The sequence below is a fragment of the Paroedura picta genome, chromosome 10, assembly GCF_049243985.1.
Source record: "Paroedura picta isolate Pp20150507F chromosome 10, Ppicta_v3.0, whole genome shotgun sequence".
Lineage (NCBI taxonomy): Eukaryota > Metazoa > Chordata > Lepidosauria > Squamata > Gekkonidae > Paroedura > Paroedura picta.
In genome coordinates this window covers 16,216,978-16,234,315 of record NC_135378.1, presented here as the reverse complement: position 1 = coordinate 16,234,315, position 17,338 = coordinate 16,216,978, and the positions used below count along the sequence as shown (strand labels likewise).

Here is a 17,338-nt window from a genome sequence, read left to right as displayed (position 1 = left end):
ATAGAGCAAGATTTCTCACCCAGGGTTTTGTGAAACTCTGGGCTTTGTTGACAGCCATGGAAGGGCTAATTAATTTTTTATATATTTTAAAAATGTGTTAAACCAGGGGTAGTCAACCTATGGTCCTCCAGATGTTCATGGACTACAATTCCTATGAGCCCCTCCACAGCAATTGCTGGGAGGGGCTCATGGGAATTGTAGTCCATGAACATCTGGAGGACCACAGGTTGGCTACCCCTGTGTTAAACAATCATATTCTGTATCATCATACCACTTATGGGGTTTCTCAAAGCCTGAGGGATATATCAGAGGTTTCTCAATGATAAAAAAGTTGACAAAGGCTGGAATAGTCTGCAATATAATTTAGTATTTCTGGACATTGGGTGGAGAAAAAGAAGAGCTGGTTCTCAAAATGGCTTACAATTGCCTTCCCTTTCCTCACAACAGACACTCTGTGAGGGAGGTGGGGCTGAGAGAGCCCTGATATTACTGAAGAAGAAGAGTTGGTTCTTATATGCCGCTTTTCTCTACCCAAAGGAGTCTCAAAGTGGCTTACATTCATCTTCCCTTTCCTCTCCCCACCACACACACCCTGTGAGGGAGGTGAGGCTGAGAGAACCCTGATATAACTGCTCAGTCAGAACAGCTTATCAGTGCTGTGGCGAGCCCAAGGTCAAATGGCATTTAAGTACACTGACCTGGACTGAAAAGCAGGCCCATGCATGGCTGTCAAGAAAAAATTCACAAAAAGAATTGGAACACCCACAGAACAAAAGGCAAAGTAAAACTAGGTCAAAATGGGTCATCAGATTAGTCTGTCTTGAGCAGAAAAAAGAAAAAGCAGGACTTCAGTAGTGCCTTAAAGACTAACAAAACCTATGGCAGGGGAGGAGCTTCCGTGAGCAGTGAATCGCAAAAGCTCACACTCAGCCATGAATTTTGTTAGTCTTTAAGGTGCTACTGGACCTTTGCTGTTGTCTATGGAGGCAATATGGGAGGGATGGCATTTCTACAAGCGCAGTTACAACATGTTTCTGAATATTGTTGACAGAAAACCTAGAGCAGGGGTAGTCAAACTGTGGCCCTCCAGATGTCCATGGACTACAATTCCCAGGAGCCCCTGCCAGCGAATGCTGGCAGGGGCTCATGGGAATTGTAGTCCATGGACATCTGGAGGGCCGCAGTTTGACTACCCCTGACCTAGAGCGTCCACATAATTCAGGTTTCAAATCTAGCAGATCAATATTTCCATGTGGGGGACAACTTCTGGGATGGATTTTGGATGCCAGTAGGGAAATTCAATAGGCACTTGTACTGATAGTCACTGATAGAGTCAAAAGGAAGAACAAAGCTGCGGGTCACCAGATGTCCTCTCGCCGTCGAATTGAAGCACATACCACAGGCAAGAGGGCAGCACGCCCACCACAGTTACATGAATCGCCAGATGTGCCATGGGGGGTTAGCTTCTATTTGCTTTCATGCACACAGAAATGCAGATTTTGTTCCCCCTGATAACACAGGGTGGGTGGAACGCACTGCCCACAGTCAAGTGGAGTGGCCTGATCCAACTACGATTGCCAGCTGCGGGTTAGGAAATACCTGGAGAATTTGGGGGTGGACAGTGAGGAGATAGGGGCTTGGGGGGGAGGATTTTGGCAGAGTATGACACCACTGCCTCCAAAACAGTCATCTTCTCCAGGGAAACCGATTTTGATTGCCTGATGATCAACTGCAGTAGCAGTTCACCGGAGGGAATTATGCAATAGAGAAAACCTGCATGTTGGCATTCTAGAACCAGCCCACAATGTTTCAAGCTCATCTGAGACGCCTGAGTTCAAATGCCAGTGTTTCTAGTGACTTCCCTGCATTTTCATGGAATCATAGAATCATAGAGTTGGAAGGGGCCATACAGGCCATCTAGTCCAACCCCCTGCTCAACGCAGGATCAGCCCTAAGCATCCTAAAGCATCCAAGAAAAGTGTGTATCCAACCTTTGCTTGAAGACTGCCAGTGTGGGGGAGCTCACCACCTCCTTAGGCAGCCTATTCCACTGCTGAACTACTCTGACTGTGAATTTTTTTTTCCTGATATCTAGCCTATATCGTTGTACTTGAAGTTTATACCCATTACTGCGTGTCCTCTCCTCTGCAGCCCACGGAAACAGCATCTTGCCCTCCTCCAAGTGACAACCTTTCAAATACTTAAAGAGGGCTATCATGTCCCCTCTCAACCTCCTTTTCTCCAGGCTGAACATTTTGGACCGGAATCCCCAGCCAAAATTGTGAATGAGCATTCTCAGCCCCCTTGGCCCTGCAAAACGCTGGCCATTTGCGGTACAGTCCTTGGTCGCTCAAAGCAATAACCCTTTCTTAGCGGCTTTCCCACACCACCGCTTCATCAACATTAGCTGCAGTCCTTATCAGGCCGTGACAAAACCGGAAAGAAATATACGTCCTGAAACCAGCAGTGGGATGCGGAATGCCTTATTTATGACGAGCCAAATTCCTGAACTTCATATTCATGAGTTTGGTGCATATTCATTACTCTTCCGACTCTATCAGTTTTGTCATTCCTATAACAACAAATCGGGACAATAAGGCTATCTGTTATTTTACCAATAAAAGCACGAATGCTGGATGGAGTTGATAACATTGTCAGCCACTCTATCAATACAAGCCAGAGCGCCACAAATTCAAGAGATTATGTAATCTCCCTGCCCCCCCGCCACTACCAACTTCTTTTCCACCGCACTATGAGAAATGAAATTATGCATGCTAATAAATGATTCAACTTTTTAAATTAACGCAAGAGACGGAAGCATTTAATTTGAAACTAACCACTGTTTAAAAACGGGTTGGCATACAAATAGCAGAAGGTGGTACATTTCCCAAGAGCAGGAGATATTCAAGGGTCATTTCAGAGGGAATTCTTTTCGTTTCTAGAGTCCAAGGCTTTGAGGCTATCCATGGCTCAGATTATAAGATTCTACAGTTTTGGGCTGCATTCCTGTAAGAAGCTTGAAAAGGGAAAACTGCTTAGCTAGAAGCTCCTGGTTTGCTGTAGCAGCTATTGGTTCTGATGGTTGCCACTCAGACCCATTCCACACTGGCAGTGCCACACTGGGCTGCTGCTGAGTGTTTGGCCAGGGCACATTGCCCCGCCTCTCCCCAGGTCCACACGGGGGAACATTTTCCCTGCTGTACCCAGTCCACACCGGATTTGTGCCTCCGGATGAGGCAGCCAAGGTGGCGAGGTTCCACTGCCCTGCAGGTTGGCAGGGGCCACTTGTAATTTTTAAGGGTATTGTGTTACAATACCAAATTCTTAAAAATTAAAAATCACCCTAGACAGCTGTCTGGGGCATTTTTGGTCCTTTACACCCAGTCATGGCGGCGGGTGGGGAGGAGCTGGAACAAGATGCCCCTACTCTTTCCTTCCCCACGGCCCAGGCCCGACATAGGCCCCATCAACACCCAGGGCAAAAAAAGGGAATGTGGAATTATCCGCTTTCCTGAACTGTGGGGCAAATGAGGGCCTGGAATGTCTACAACCCGGCCATGGCCTCATGTGGAACTGGGAATTTGCCACGCCACAGGATGAGCAAGGGGTGGGGGGCAAATTCCCAGTGGGGAAAAGGTCTCAGAGAGCTTCTTGTGTCAGTTTTCCATCCACTTGAGTTTTGCTGATTCTCTGTAGTAGGGATTCCCAACCAGGGGTCCGTGGCCCCCTAGGGGTCTGCGGGAGGTCCAGAGGGGCTCCATGGCCTTTCCTCTCCTGCCGTGATGGACTTGGCCACAAGCTAGAGAACCAATGGAATCCACTGCTTTCATTGCCATCCAAGCATGAGTGAGATCTCTCATGATTTCTGCACTTGGGAGGGGATGGAGCCTGTATGCCTACTCCCTCCTTAAACTCCCCCCCCCCAGTACTCCTTGAGCCTCCCTGTTAACATGGGTGATGTCACTTCTGGTGACATGTCACTTCTGAGGGTGCGGCAGGGAGACACAGCCAGTTGACATCACTTCTGGGGCTCCTCAGAGTCTGAACATTTATTTCAAGGGCTCCTCCATGATCAAAACATCTACATGTGCCCCTTGGCACAGCTGGTCTGGAGCTTTGAGCTGTCACCAATATGCACATGACACCCAGCTCTGTTCCCTGATGGACAGCCTGTCGGACTACCAACCCCCCCGGAAACAATTGCCAGATGTTTGGAAGAGGTGTCTGGATGGCTCAGGAAGTGTCGCTTGGAACTCAGCCCCTCCAAGATCGAGGTCCTATAGCTGGGTAGAAGGGGGCAGGACCAGGAAGCATCCTTACCCTTCCTTGATGGGGTGCAGCCTACAGCCATACCTACCATCAGGAATTTGGGGGTGATGTTTGATGCCTCCCTCTCTATGGAGGCTCAGATTATCCGGGTAGCCCAGTTAACATTTTATTATCTGCACTAGATGAGGCTACTAGCGCCCTACCTGTCCCCAGAACACTTGGCCATGGTGATCCATGCAACGGTCTCTTCCAGATTAGACTTCTGTAGCTCGCTCTTCCCTTATCTCTGGGCCTTCCCTTATCTCTGACCCAGAAATTGCAATTGGTCCAGAACGTGGCTGCTAGAGTCCTTACAAGGTCACCCTGGAGGGCCCATATCCAGCCTGTGCTGAGGCAGCTGCATTGGTTACCAATTAGCCTCTGGATCAGGTTTAAATTTTAGTTCTTACCTTTAAGATAATCCACAGCCTGGGCCCCACACATCTGAGGGACTGCTTGTCTTCTTATGCCCCCCACAGGGTCCTCCACTCTGAGGGTTTGAAACTATTGGTTGTCCCCGGTGCCCAGGAGGTATACCTGGCCAAGACCAGGACCAGGGTCCTTTTGGTCCTGGCCACGAGCTGGTGGAATGAGCTCCCAGAAGAGCTGAGGGCCCTGACAGAGCTATCACCATTCCACAGGACCTGCAAGACAGAGCTCTTCCACCAGGCGTTTGGCTGAGGCCAGGATAGGAAGATCGGGTCCCTCCCTGTATAGGCCCTATAGGCTGGACATCTGGGCAGAAGATACCACCACCCAGCAAAGTTACCATTGGACATGGGTGGGTGGCAACGGGAGGAGATAGATTGGATTTGGCCACCAGCATTTGGTGTTTTTAGCTGGACAAGCACCTCACATACTGCTCAGGCCAACTTAACTTGTTGACTTAGCCTCTTGAACATAGTGACACCAGTGATCTAGCTGGGCTTGCGGGCAGGAGATGGACACTGTTTTCAATGACAGCCCTGCACTTTTGGTGTTTCTGACAAGCCAGCCATAATAATGCACGGCTGGCAGACATGTGCCTTGTCAAACAAGGGCTCAGTACAAGAAGGACCACCGCCCCTTCTTATAAGCAGCATTGTTCAATTTGGATTAAGCCTTTCTTCCACTGGAGTGAGAAAGGAACATTGACAGGCAATTAGGTTCCCAAGCCAGCAGCAAAACTGCCTCTATGGCTGGAGGTCCAAGCCAGCTCCACAGCTGCTAAGATGGTCTCCTGTTTTGGGGGGCAATAACCACCACCAGAAAGCAGTTGTAAAATAACAACAGCACGCATTCTGCAGCCGTGGTCCTGCCAGGGACAACAGCCACAGCATCACTGAGCCGAAACAATGCAAGCAAAACACCCCGCAAGCCCAGAGGGACTTCTATACGCTCCCCCCACCCTCAACAGCACTCTTATCGCCAGCATGAGAAGGATTTTTTAAAAGGGAAATGGTTCCAAGAAGGATCACTTTGGCCTCTCTAAACCCGGCTCAGAAAGGGGGAAAGAAAAGGAACATTTATTTCCCCCCTTCACAAGGGCAGACTTTAACACGGCCCAAACAAAACTCTGGAGCTTCCCCAAGCCTCATGCCCCCTTCGTCACGTCCTAAAGAGCTCCATTCAAAATGGGAAGAGCTCTACATTCACTCCTAGGATGAATGAACACCAAGTGCTGCCATCCAGAACAGAAGCTGAGCCTGGGGGATCAAATGGCTACAGGGAAGCCAAGGTCTGAAGCTGCCAGAACAGGAATTACTCAGCAAATAAACACAGAAAGGCAAAGGACAGGGTGGGAGACACACAGCGAGGGATGCCCCCAACAAGAAAAAACAGAACAACAGAATGCCGACATGCACACACATCTCTCTCAGATTTGTGTTTGTGCCTCTGCACTTACTGGAAAAGCACATTCCAGGGTAGCACAAAAACGAGCCTCTGGAAGTCCATGGACGTCTGGAGGGCCGCAGTTTGACTACCCCTGGTCTAGACTTTGACTGGTGGCTAGCCAATGGAGGCTCGTTTGCATCATGCTGTCATCTTGTTTTGTACTAACTTGAGTATATGGAAGAAGAAGAAGAAGAAGAAGAAGAAGAAGAAGAAGAAGAAGAAGAAGAAGAAGAGTTGGTTCTTATCTCTACCCAAAGGAGTCTCAAAGCGGCTTACATTTGCCTTCCCTTTCCTCTCCCCGCAACAGACACCCTGTGAGGGAGGTGAGGCTGAGAGAGCCCTGATATTACTGTAGAAGAAGAAGAGTTGGTTCTTATATAGTGCTTTTCTCTTCCCAAAGGAGGCTCAAAGTGGCTTACAGTCCCCTTCCCTTTCCTCTCCCCACAACAGACACCCTGTGGGGTGGGTGAGGCTGAGAGAGCCCTGATATCACTACTTGGTCAGAACAGTTTTCTCAGTGCTGTGGCGAGCCCAAGGTCACCCAGCTGGCTGCATGTGGGGGAGTGCATAATCGAACCGGGTATGCCAGATTAGAGGTCCGCACTCCTAACCACTACACCAAACTGGGGGGGGGGCAGGGATATAGAAACAAGACACTTGTTATCGGATCCTTTCTGATTCCATGTACTTGACCAAACAATAGGAAGACAGGTTCAGGTGGGGAGCCATGTTGGTCTGAAGCAGCAGAACAAAATTTGAGTCCAGTGGCATTTTTACAACTAACGCATGCGTGCACACGGAAGCTTGTGCCAGGAATACAACCTTGTTGGTCTCAAAGGTGCCCCCGGACTCAAGCTCTGTTAGCCAAACACTCAATCAACTCTCTCTGCCTCGTGGGTCTTTACGACACATTCAGCTAGGGACTGTGCCAGAAATACATATACTAAGGAGATGGAGATAGAAACGGCATGAAAAAAAGCCCCATAATGATGGAGTGACGAATCTCATTATTCTTTATTATGTAAAGTTAATCATGGCACATAGCAAGAGGCTGGGATTTCAAAAGCCATCGTTTTAACCCTGCTCTATTTTTATATTCACCTATTTTTTTTTCCAATTAAGCATCCCATCAGGAATGTCGGCCAGGAAACCTTTTAAAGCAGACAGACCCCGGGACACCCTCTCTGCTCTGTGTTTACAGCAGCCCGAAGGAGGCAGCTGAGGACTTGGGGGGGAACACAACCCTTGAGCAAACAGCCTGATTGCTGAACATATTCATAAGGAGTCCTGACCAAGTGGCCTTTCTCTCACGGCTTCAGGGGAATCATCTGGGATGTAATTCAGTTCTGGACTGGGAAGAGTGAGTTCCTGAAACTTTCTGTCCTCTCCAGCGTCTGACCTGCCCCCGTTTTCCTCCTTCTCGCTGTCTGAGCTCTCATCGTCCTCCTCTTCCAGAGACTGGTTTTCTCCGGCTTCGCCTGACTCTGGGGACTCAGAAGGCTGTGGGCTGGAGGAGGGGGACTCTCCTTCAGAGAAGCATCTGAGCTCTGGCTGACCCGCCGTCTGGCTCTCAGTCCGGCATTGTGCTCTGGCCTCTTCCAGCTCTGCAGCTGCCTGCACTTCTGTCAGCTTAACGATCTCATTCCCGACCGGATTTGCGTTGTCTTTGTCAGTAGGAAACCCAGGCAATGGCCGCTGGAAATGACTGGGCTTGTTACAGTTGTTTTTGTGGGTGTGCGATTCCTCCGAAGCGGTGGCCGTTTTCTCTGGACAGGGCAGCTCTGTTTTGATGGCACACGTTTCTTCCAAGCCCCCTGCTTGCCCGCCTAAAAGGCAGAAATGGAACAGGATCACACTTCTGTGGGTGTCAAGGCAGAGTTTAAGGATCTGGCTTAGGAACCAGGAACCCACATGTAACAAATTAATTTGCGATGCTCAGGGTCCCACTACATTACCTTTTCCTTGCAGATGCGCACTGCGATCCAAATCAGCCTCATATCCCACGGGGTCAAGTTCACACCACTGAATGAAGTCCTCAAACAAAAATACTTCAAGGGGAAATTACCAGATTGCTGAATTGGAGATGATTCCCAAATTCAGAACCACGGGACACAGAATTATCATCTCACTAAAGATGCTACTTTTCTGTCCCCCAAGGATTTCCTCTCTGCCCTCATAGGCATGGTCCTTTTGCATTCTTTACAATACCCCTCGTACCTTCTGACGATGATAAAAAGACTCAGAGATCCATGCCTACTTGCGTCTGACTATCTGTCTTTGACTATCTAAGGTTTATGCCCTGAAAGGCACTGGAGGTTTCATGCTGGGCTGCAGGCTGGAGTTTTAGTCGTGGCAGGTTGCCCCACCTCTTCCTGCACCCACACGGGGGAGCATTTGTCCCAGTGCGACTCATCTGAACCCGATCTGTGCTCCTACACGAGAGCCGGGGCAGTGAAGTGTCCAGTGCATAAACGGTCAAACTGGTGTTGTTCTCAAAAGTGATGCTGGACATGAATCAAACAGCACACAATGCTGAACACATAGTCATGCAGTCCTGGGGGAAATGCAATGTGTACTCAGACCCTCCTCTTCAAATGTTCAAAAGATGAGGAGCAAAAGGATGAGTATTTCTCAAGCTGCTGATCCTCATCAGCAAGGAGATGAAGAAGAGTAAGTTTTTATACCCTGATCTTCTCTACCTGAAGGAGTCTCAAAGCAGTTTAAAATCTCCGTTCCCTTCCTCTCCTCACAACGGGCAACTTGTAAGGCAGGTGGGGCTGAGAGAGTCCAGAGAGAACTGGAACTGGCCCAAGGTCACCCAGCAGGCTTCATATGGAGGAGAAACCCAGATTCTTGGGGCATGGGGGAGCATGTGCTGTGTTTCTGCATGATGTAGTTTTTAAGAGCAGCAGACTCTAATCTGGAGAACGAGGTTTGATTCCCCACTACTCACCCAACGCAGTCTACCATTCTTACAGAAGAGTTACGAATGTGTCCTCAAGCTGTAACTGACTTGTGGTGACCTCAACCGTGGGGTGTTCAAGGCAACCAATGAGCAGAGGTGGTTTGCCACTGTCTTCCTCCCCAGTCTTCCATGGTGGGCTCTCATCCAATGAATGGCCGTGGCCAACCCTGCTTAATTCCCAAGCTCTGACAAAGTTGGCTGAAACAGACCATTCCAAAGCCTGAAAGTTAGCCAATCCCAGGAGGAAAAGTCTAACTTTCCACACCACCGGGCCATTTCAAGGGGAAGGGGTTTTTCCAAGAATTTGGATTATAAATCTGCACTGTGAAATACAATCGTCACATTGGTTTTCCACAAACTTCTTGTCCTATTAACAAGTACAGATGCCTGAAGCTGTCCAGATTTGCAGGAAGCTGAATTCTGTACCAGAAAACGGACTGGATGGGGTCTTTCCCTTTCATTGCTTCTGAGCTGCAGTAGCAACATAGCCCCTTGCTTATTAGCGCACTCTTCCTGTGCAATTAGTTACTGTGGGGAGAAGGGAAATGCAGAGAGCGCGCCTGGGCTCCCCAGACCAAAAGCCTGACTCAATGCGGACAGCTCCATAATGAGCACCATCCAGCCAACGCTGAGCATTTTTTATTTTAATGGGAAAGCTGAGCGGACAAGCTGGCCTTGCTACATGATCCATTTCTACCTACGCGCTTTTTCATGAACACAGTGAGCTCTGGATAAACCAGCCAAATTAAGAACTTCGAAAGGTCCTCCTTTCCCACTAGAAATAGAAATGTTAAAAGTTGGCTGGATTGTGCCCTTTATCAACCCACAAAACACTGAGTCAGACTTTGGGTCCACTGGGCATTATACCAGCTGATCTGACTACTCAGGGGGCTTAGGGAGAAGTCTTTACCTGTATTTTTAAAAAAATCAGGGATTTTTTCCCTGGAAATTCCAGCAGCAAAATCTCCCATGTCAAGCTCAAGAGCCATGGACCCAACCAGCTTGTCTGCTGGTGAGAAAGGGAGGAGACGGTCCCTGTGACACCTAAAAGGCTATCATGCCGAAATGAAAGCCTGAAAGCCATGTGGGACAGTGAACGAAGCAGGAAAGGTAACTGAAAAATCTGGCTAGATTTAACCCTGTGTTCTCCATTCCTTTGCCTATCTATAATCTCTCCCACCATGCCAATATTTACAATTATGTAATGTAATTATTATTATTATTATTGGGTTCCAAATGGAGGATGAAAAATTAGTAACTTGAACAGGCAGGAAAACAACTTTTTCATAGATAAAGAATATCTAATGTTGTTTTAGGGCCTCTTGTGGTGCAGAGCGGTAAGGCGGCAGACATGCAGTCTGAAAGCTCTGCCCATGAGGTTGGGAGTTTGATCCCAGCAGCCGGCTCAAGGTTGACTCAGCCTTCCATCCTTCCGAGGTCGGTAAAATGAGTACCCAGCTTGCTGCTGGGGGGTAAACGGTAATGACTGGGGAAGGCACTGGCAAACCACCCCGTATTGAGTCTGCCATGAAAACACTGGAGGGCATCACCCCAAGGGTCAGACATGACCCGGTGCTTGCACAGGGGATACCTTTATCTTTACCTTTAATGTTGTTTTATTCAAAATTTGGTTCTTTCTTTGTGGGTATCTATCTGTCTGTCTGTCTGCCTGCCTGCCTGCCTGCCTGCCTGCCTGCCTGCCTGCCTGCCTGCCTACCTACCTACCTACCTACCTACCTACCTACCTACCTAATGAACAGCCTTTCAGAACAGGGCCTTTCAGAACAGACTCAGAGACAGTAGTAAGTTGCGGAGAGAGGAGTTTGCTTACTTGTTAATTTGACAGAGTGATTGTCCCCCCGAGTCTTGTTAGATAATTGAGGTTAGTCTGCCTGCAATATTTTACGACTGGAATGCTTAATGGGCTTCTTCAAACTATGCTTATTTTGGGCTAGGGGAGAAAAGAAAGTCAGTTGACCAAGTCCACGGAACCAAATCAGCCTTGCAGTCAGATTTTATCTGACATTGTGATGACGTAAAAAAGAGAAAAGAACCAGGGGGGGGGGGGGAGACATGGTCTAATTACGGTGAAGAACTAGCACAGAGACTTTGATGCACATCACAACACTCAGCATGAGAAGCCAGTAGGAAGAACCAAGACTGTATGAACTTTGTACCCAACTTGCAATACAGGCCATGGCTCAAGACTCAAAAAAACTACATTTCTATTGTTTTATAGCCAATATATCCCAGCATGTGCCTGAGGATGCACACACACAGTCAAAATAGGGGGATACTGGCCTCACCAGAAATCCCTTTCAAACCCCCAGTCAACGCAACATCAGCTCACAATTACCCAGAGGACAAACATGGTCAAAATACAAGCCAAAAAGGAGCACTGATGCAGTAACTGGAGACATACCAAGAATGAGGGGAGGTGATTGTTGAGAGATTTGGGTTCAGATTCCACTATGCGGAATCACAGAGGCAGAGGGAACAGCAGCACTGAAAGATCAACCTTATCTTTACTTAGCAGCAAGACCCGTTTGCCTAAAAAGGATTTAGTCCTAAATTAAGCCTAATTAATAGAGCAGGCTAAGAGGCTTACTATTAAATGTTGATGGAACTGGTCCTACCAGGTGGCATCAACTTATGGCAGGGGTAGTCAACCTGTGGTCCTCCAGATGTCCATGGACTACAGTTCCCATGAGCCCCTGCCAGCATCTGCTGGCAGGGGCTCATGGGAATTGTAGTCCATGGACATCTGGAGGACCACAGGTTGACTACTCCTGCCTTACGGGAAGGCGTTGCTAGAAACATGGGCCCAAATCTGGTGGAAAGTCAGCTGCTGGAAGAGATGCCCTTACCGCTGTAGATATCCTTTCCTTCCTATCAACTCCTCCTTATCCTCTGCCCTGTTTAAATTATGAAACCTTATTTTCATGACAGCGTTGATATTTAATATCTAACCAAACTCGGCAGTAGGCTCCAGCTGAGAGCAGACTGCTGGATTTGGCAGAACCGTTCCCCGAGCAGAGGCGTTTTCCTCTGACAGAAGGAGCCTCTCTCTTATAGAGGATGCTCAGAGGAGCAGATGCATTACTTTCCATGGCCTGCAGCACTTGGCAGCACATGTATTTAGAATGAGTCAATCTGGGCCACTTCCAATACTGAACTCTTGTGGTGCAGTGGTAAAGAGCCCGTGGTGGGCCTTCTTCCCTTCATTAGGACTTGCAAAACATATAAATAGTGCTATGCCTTTACAGAGCTCCAGGGTTCTCTCCAGGTAAAATAAAATGGTCCTTCTAACATCTAACCCAGGCTTTCTCAACCAGGGTTTCACGAAACCCTGGAGTTTCCCAACAGCCCTGGAAGGGTTTCACTGACTGGGTGGGAGTTAATGAATTTTAAATATATTTTTAATTAAAAAAATTATCAGGTGATATGACCCTATAGGGTCATGGTGACCTGCCCTGACCCTCCAATTGCCAATGATGGGCCTGGAGGGGTTTGGATGGGGGGGGTGGCCATAAAAATCCTTGCTGGTATTATTATTAAATCTAATTACTACTACTACTATTATTGTTATTACTGTTGTTATTATTATGGTTGTTGTTAATAGTGACTTTAGTCCAGATAGGTAAGTACTCTCATTTTAACTTAATTCTGTGTGTGTGTGTGTGTGTGTGTGTGTGTGTGTAAGCAACCGAGAAGCATCAGCACCCTGATGCACCCTGTTTCTGCAATTTCCCACTGCAGGCTCCCTTTGGTGAAGAAAATCAAATTGGTGTCCAGCCCAGAGTGCAGGTCTGGTTCTGTTCACAAGTAATCTGAAAATATTTCTGTGCTGCCACTTCCTGTGCTGTGGGAGTGGCCTGGTGATGTCACATCCAGTAGGAGTGCCTGGGTGATGTCACTATTATTATTATTATTATTATTATTATTATTATTATTATTATTATTATTATTATTATTATTATTATTATTATTAAATTTTTAGACCGCCCTTCTCCCAATAGGTCTCAGGGCGGTTTACAACATAAATAGTTAAAACACAATAAAATCCCCATAAAAACCCCAATTAAAAGTTACATATATCATACAGCGGTGGTGGTCACAATTCTGATCTTAGTTCAGCCTGGTGGAGAGAATAATGTTCAGAAGAGGGTGGCACCAATACAATAGATCTAACCATGATCTCGATGTTAGAGATCTCAATATTGGAGGGGATCCTCTGATGGATTTGTGGGAGAGCTGCCCTGGCCTCAACCATATGCCTGGCGGAAGAGCTCCATCTTACAGGCCCTGCGGAAAGCTGGTAGATCCTGCAGGACCCTTAGCTCTTCTGGGAGCTCATTCCACCAGGTTGGGGCCAGGACTGAAAAGGCCCTGGCCCGGGTCGAGGCCAGGCGAACATCCCGTGGGCCTGGGACAACCAGTAAATTCATACCCGTAGAGCGGAGTGCCCTGCGGGGGGCATAAGCAACCAAGCAGTCCCGCAGGTAGACGGGACCCAGGCCGCGTATAGCCTTAAAGGTCAATACCAATACCTTGAATCTGATTCGGAAACAGACTGGTAACCAGTGCAGATGACGAAGCACCGGCTGAATGTGGGCCCTCAAAGGTGTTCTAGTGAGGACCCTGGCAGACGCATTTTGGACCAGCTGTAACTTCCGAGTCAAAGACAAGGGGAGGCCCGCGTAGAGCGAGTTATGGTTGTTGTTAACTACTGGTGACATGTGACTTCTGGGGGCATGGCGGGAAGGTGTAGCCTGCTGGCATCACTTCCAGGGTTTCTCAAAGCCTGAAGAACATTTCAGGGGTTTCTCAATGGGAAGAAGGTTGAGGGAGGCGGGTCTAAGGAGTGCAGTCACTTTCAGGACTTGGCATGGGAAAGAAATACGGGCAAAATAGTATCCTGAGATAAGTGGAACTTAAGAACGACTTTAGGTAGAAAGTTAAGGCTGGGTCAGTCAACAACCATCTCAGGGCAAATCTTCACAGATGAGAGATCCGTCTGATCTCCTTAGCTCACTTATTCTCCTGGCTGATGTAACAGCCACTAGAAAAGAGCGTTTCATTGAGAGTTCAGCCAATGACCATGTGGCTAACACAAGAGAAAGATCACTGGAGACTCAAAGGGCAAAGGTTACATGGCTCTTGCAGAAATCTTTTAGGTAAATGGTGGTGGCGGCAAACTGATCCCTCATCCACTCTCCTGTGGTAACAAGATATGGCAGCAAGGTGGACCTTAAGAGATGAAGAAGCCATACCCTTATTCCTCAGGTGAAAAAGATATTCAAATCTAACTTATAATGAAGTGCTACCTGGGGAAACCTCCTCACTCATGCACCAGTGGTAAAACTTTCTCCGTTTATTCTCCATTCATTATACATAAAAGACCTAACTGAATGCAGAAGTATATCATTAACCTCCTGTGAAAATAGAAAATCTCTATTTCAAGCCTCCAAACTGTCGTGAGGTGATTTATTGTTATTGTTATTGTTGTTGTTGTTGTTGTTGTTGTTGTTATTATTATTATTATTATTATTATTATTATTATTACACCTTGATACACCATTTTATCCCTTTTATTGTAACTTAGTTGTCCATGTTTACATTTTTAGGTTCACAATATTGGAGAAATATTGTTTTATTTATTTATATTTGTGCCATGTTGTTTTAATTGTGTTTTGTAATGGCCTTTGGCTACATACAATAAATGTTATCGTATCGTACTAGTAATCAAGCCCGCTGTATACCTAAAATACAGCAGGCGCTAGGCATGGGAGCCCCCGGCAGTCACGCAGAGCACGGCTGCCAGGGGCTCTCTTGGTCGGCGGCCTGACGCGGCGAGAGGCCAGCTGGGTGACCTTGGACCAGTCACAGTTCTCACTGAACTCTCTCAGCCCCGCCTACCTCACAGGGTATCTGTTCTGGGGGAGAGAAAGGGGATTGTAAGCTGCTTTGAGAGTCCTTTGGATACTGAAAAGCAGGGTATAAAACCCAACTTCTTCATGTGGGATTGCGCAGAAATTTGATGATGAACCCCATCTAAACCATATGCTCCCCGTGACCTCAGCTGTTTACCTTCTTTCTTCTCTTGTGATTTATCAGTGAACGTTGACAAGGGTGATTGAGACCTCTGGATGACAGGAAGAGCAGTATCATTGAACGTGATGGTATCCTTGCCACCTGCAATTTAGGAGGATACAGAAATAGTTAACTCCCTGGCACATGCTTGGAACATGATCTAATTTGACATTTCAAGCAGCAAGAGCACACTACTGGCTATTCTCTACTGCACCATGAGGCGACATCAATAACAGGGTTAGATTACAAGCCAAAATGTATGGCAGCTGAATAGTATCAAGCTCAAAGATTACATTTTGTATCAGCATATCTGGTTTTCTCATTTGGCACAAACAAAGAATCCAGCCAGATGTACTCTATGCCGGAAGAACCAAACAGAAATAAACATTTTCAGGCTAATGTGCAACATTTATGCAGATAATACTTTAAATCCCTGTATCCTGAGAAAGACCTTCCACAAACTTTTCATTGTCTACATTTGGCCTGGGCAGCCAAACTTGTCCCATGAGGTCACAAAATAATGACCTGAATCAAGACTGGATTCAAACTCAGATCTTCTTCTAATGTAAGAAAGAAAAAGACCCAATGTGCTATCCATGTTATAGAGTTCCAGAGACAGAAAGAAATTGTGGGTTTTTTGTGTGGTCAATTCAACTACAAAAGAATTTGGTTGGCAGAACCTCCAGGTCCATTCCGCAAGACTTTAATATAGCACTAGTATTACATTTTGCTTTCGCCACTAAAACTACGTTCCGCATGACGTCGTGAGCAATCTGCAACACTCCTGCAACCCTAGCGCCAAAATCGCTTCGTTGTAGAGATTTCTGGGGAATCCAGAAAAGTGGATTCACCCTCAGAAAATCGCTACACTCTTGCCAACAACCTGCAACACTTGCGAAAAAGACCTGTGTGTTCTCAATGTAGAGGTTGCAACAGTCCCTCCCCCTGGCTCTCTCTTCCAAACTTCCGGCGAAGCGATCACCATTTTTTTTCCTCGGAGCGAGCAGGGAAAGCAACGAACCAGCGAGGCTTCATTCACCCAGCGAGGCTTCTCGGGCTACAGTCCCTCCACAGAAGTGCTTTAAAGCTCCCCTAAGTCCCCAAACACAACACAGCCCCCTGTTTGCCAGTTCCCTTTAATTTCGGCCAAAAATCGCTCCCGTGGGGGGGCGATTTTTTTTTCACTCGGGGGAGCATGGTAACGATGACTCAACAGCTCACACGCCAGCTAGATGGGTCTCTCCGTTGCAACGAATCAATGCATATTCGTTGCAACGTGTGTGTGTGTTTTTTAAACCTGTGCTTAAAGGGAAAGGGGCTTTTCGGGAGCATGATAACAACTGACCATTGGCTGTTCGTTTGATTGACGGCCAGGGGTGGGAACAAGCACAGGAAAAAATTGCTTCCTTTCTAGCGATTCCTGCGAGACCGGAAACCTGTGGGGAACGAATGAAACGCTACTGGATTCCACTACAAATGCAGGCATGCGGAACACAGAGATTCCACTGTTTAAAATTGCATTTCCGCTTTGTGGAACCAATTGGCAATATTGGTCCTTGTGCGGAATGGCCCCCAGTGTTATATTTCGTTCTCTAAAAAGGCCAGCCAACAAGCACAACCAACTCTATCTGAAGAAATTCTAAGTAGACCATAACTATCTAGAGTAAGATTCAAGACATCATCAGGAATTACAAAATGTACTTGATTGACAAGGGACACTCCAATAAAAGAAACTTTAGCAAAAAGTGCAACATAGAAAGAGGAGCATAAATCTGGAACTTCAAGGCCATCTCTTAGCACACCTATAAGCCCAGTGGGTGGTTGTAGGCAAGCTACACTCGCTTTGCCTCTTCCCACCAACTGTCATATGGGGGGGGGAGTGAGTTTTATATCCAATTTTTCTCTACCTCAAGGAGTCTCAGAGCGGCTTATGCTCACATTCCCTTCCTCTCCCTAGCAGGCTGAGAAAGCTTGGAGAGAACTGTGACTGGGACAAGGACACCCAGCGGGCTTCACCAAGAAGAGGAGCAGGGAATCAAACCTGGCTCTCTGGGTTAGAGTCTGTCGCACTTAACCGCTACACCACCCCAGCTCTTG

The 17,338-nt window shown here is 47.3% G+C and overlaps 1 protein-coding gene across 2 annotated transcripts in view; it reads right to left on the bottom strand.

The window, feature by feature from the left end:
- Positions 1-6,921: 6,921 nt before the first annotated feature.
- CCDC149 (coiled-coil domain containing 149) overlaps positions 6,922-17,338 on the bottom strand; it is an 81,455-nt gene continuing 71,038 nt past the window's right edge. For both annotated transcript variants that reach the window (XM_077301507.1, XM_077301509.1), the window contains 2 exons: positions 15,239-15,343; positions 6,922-8,009 (listed from right to left, as the gene is read on the bottom strand). In XM_077301507.1, coding sequence (XP_077157622.1) covers positions 7,459-8,009; positions 15,239-15,343 — 656 coding nt within the window. In that variant the 3' untranslated portion in view covers positions 6,922-7,458. The remainder of the gene's footprint in view (positions 8,010-15,238; positions 15,344-17,338) is intronic.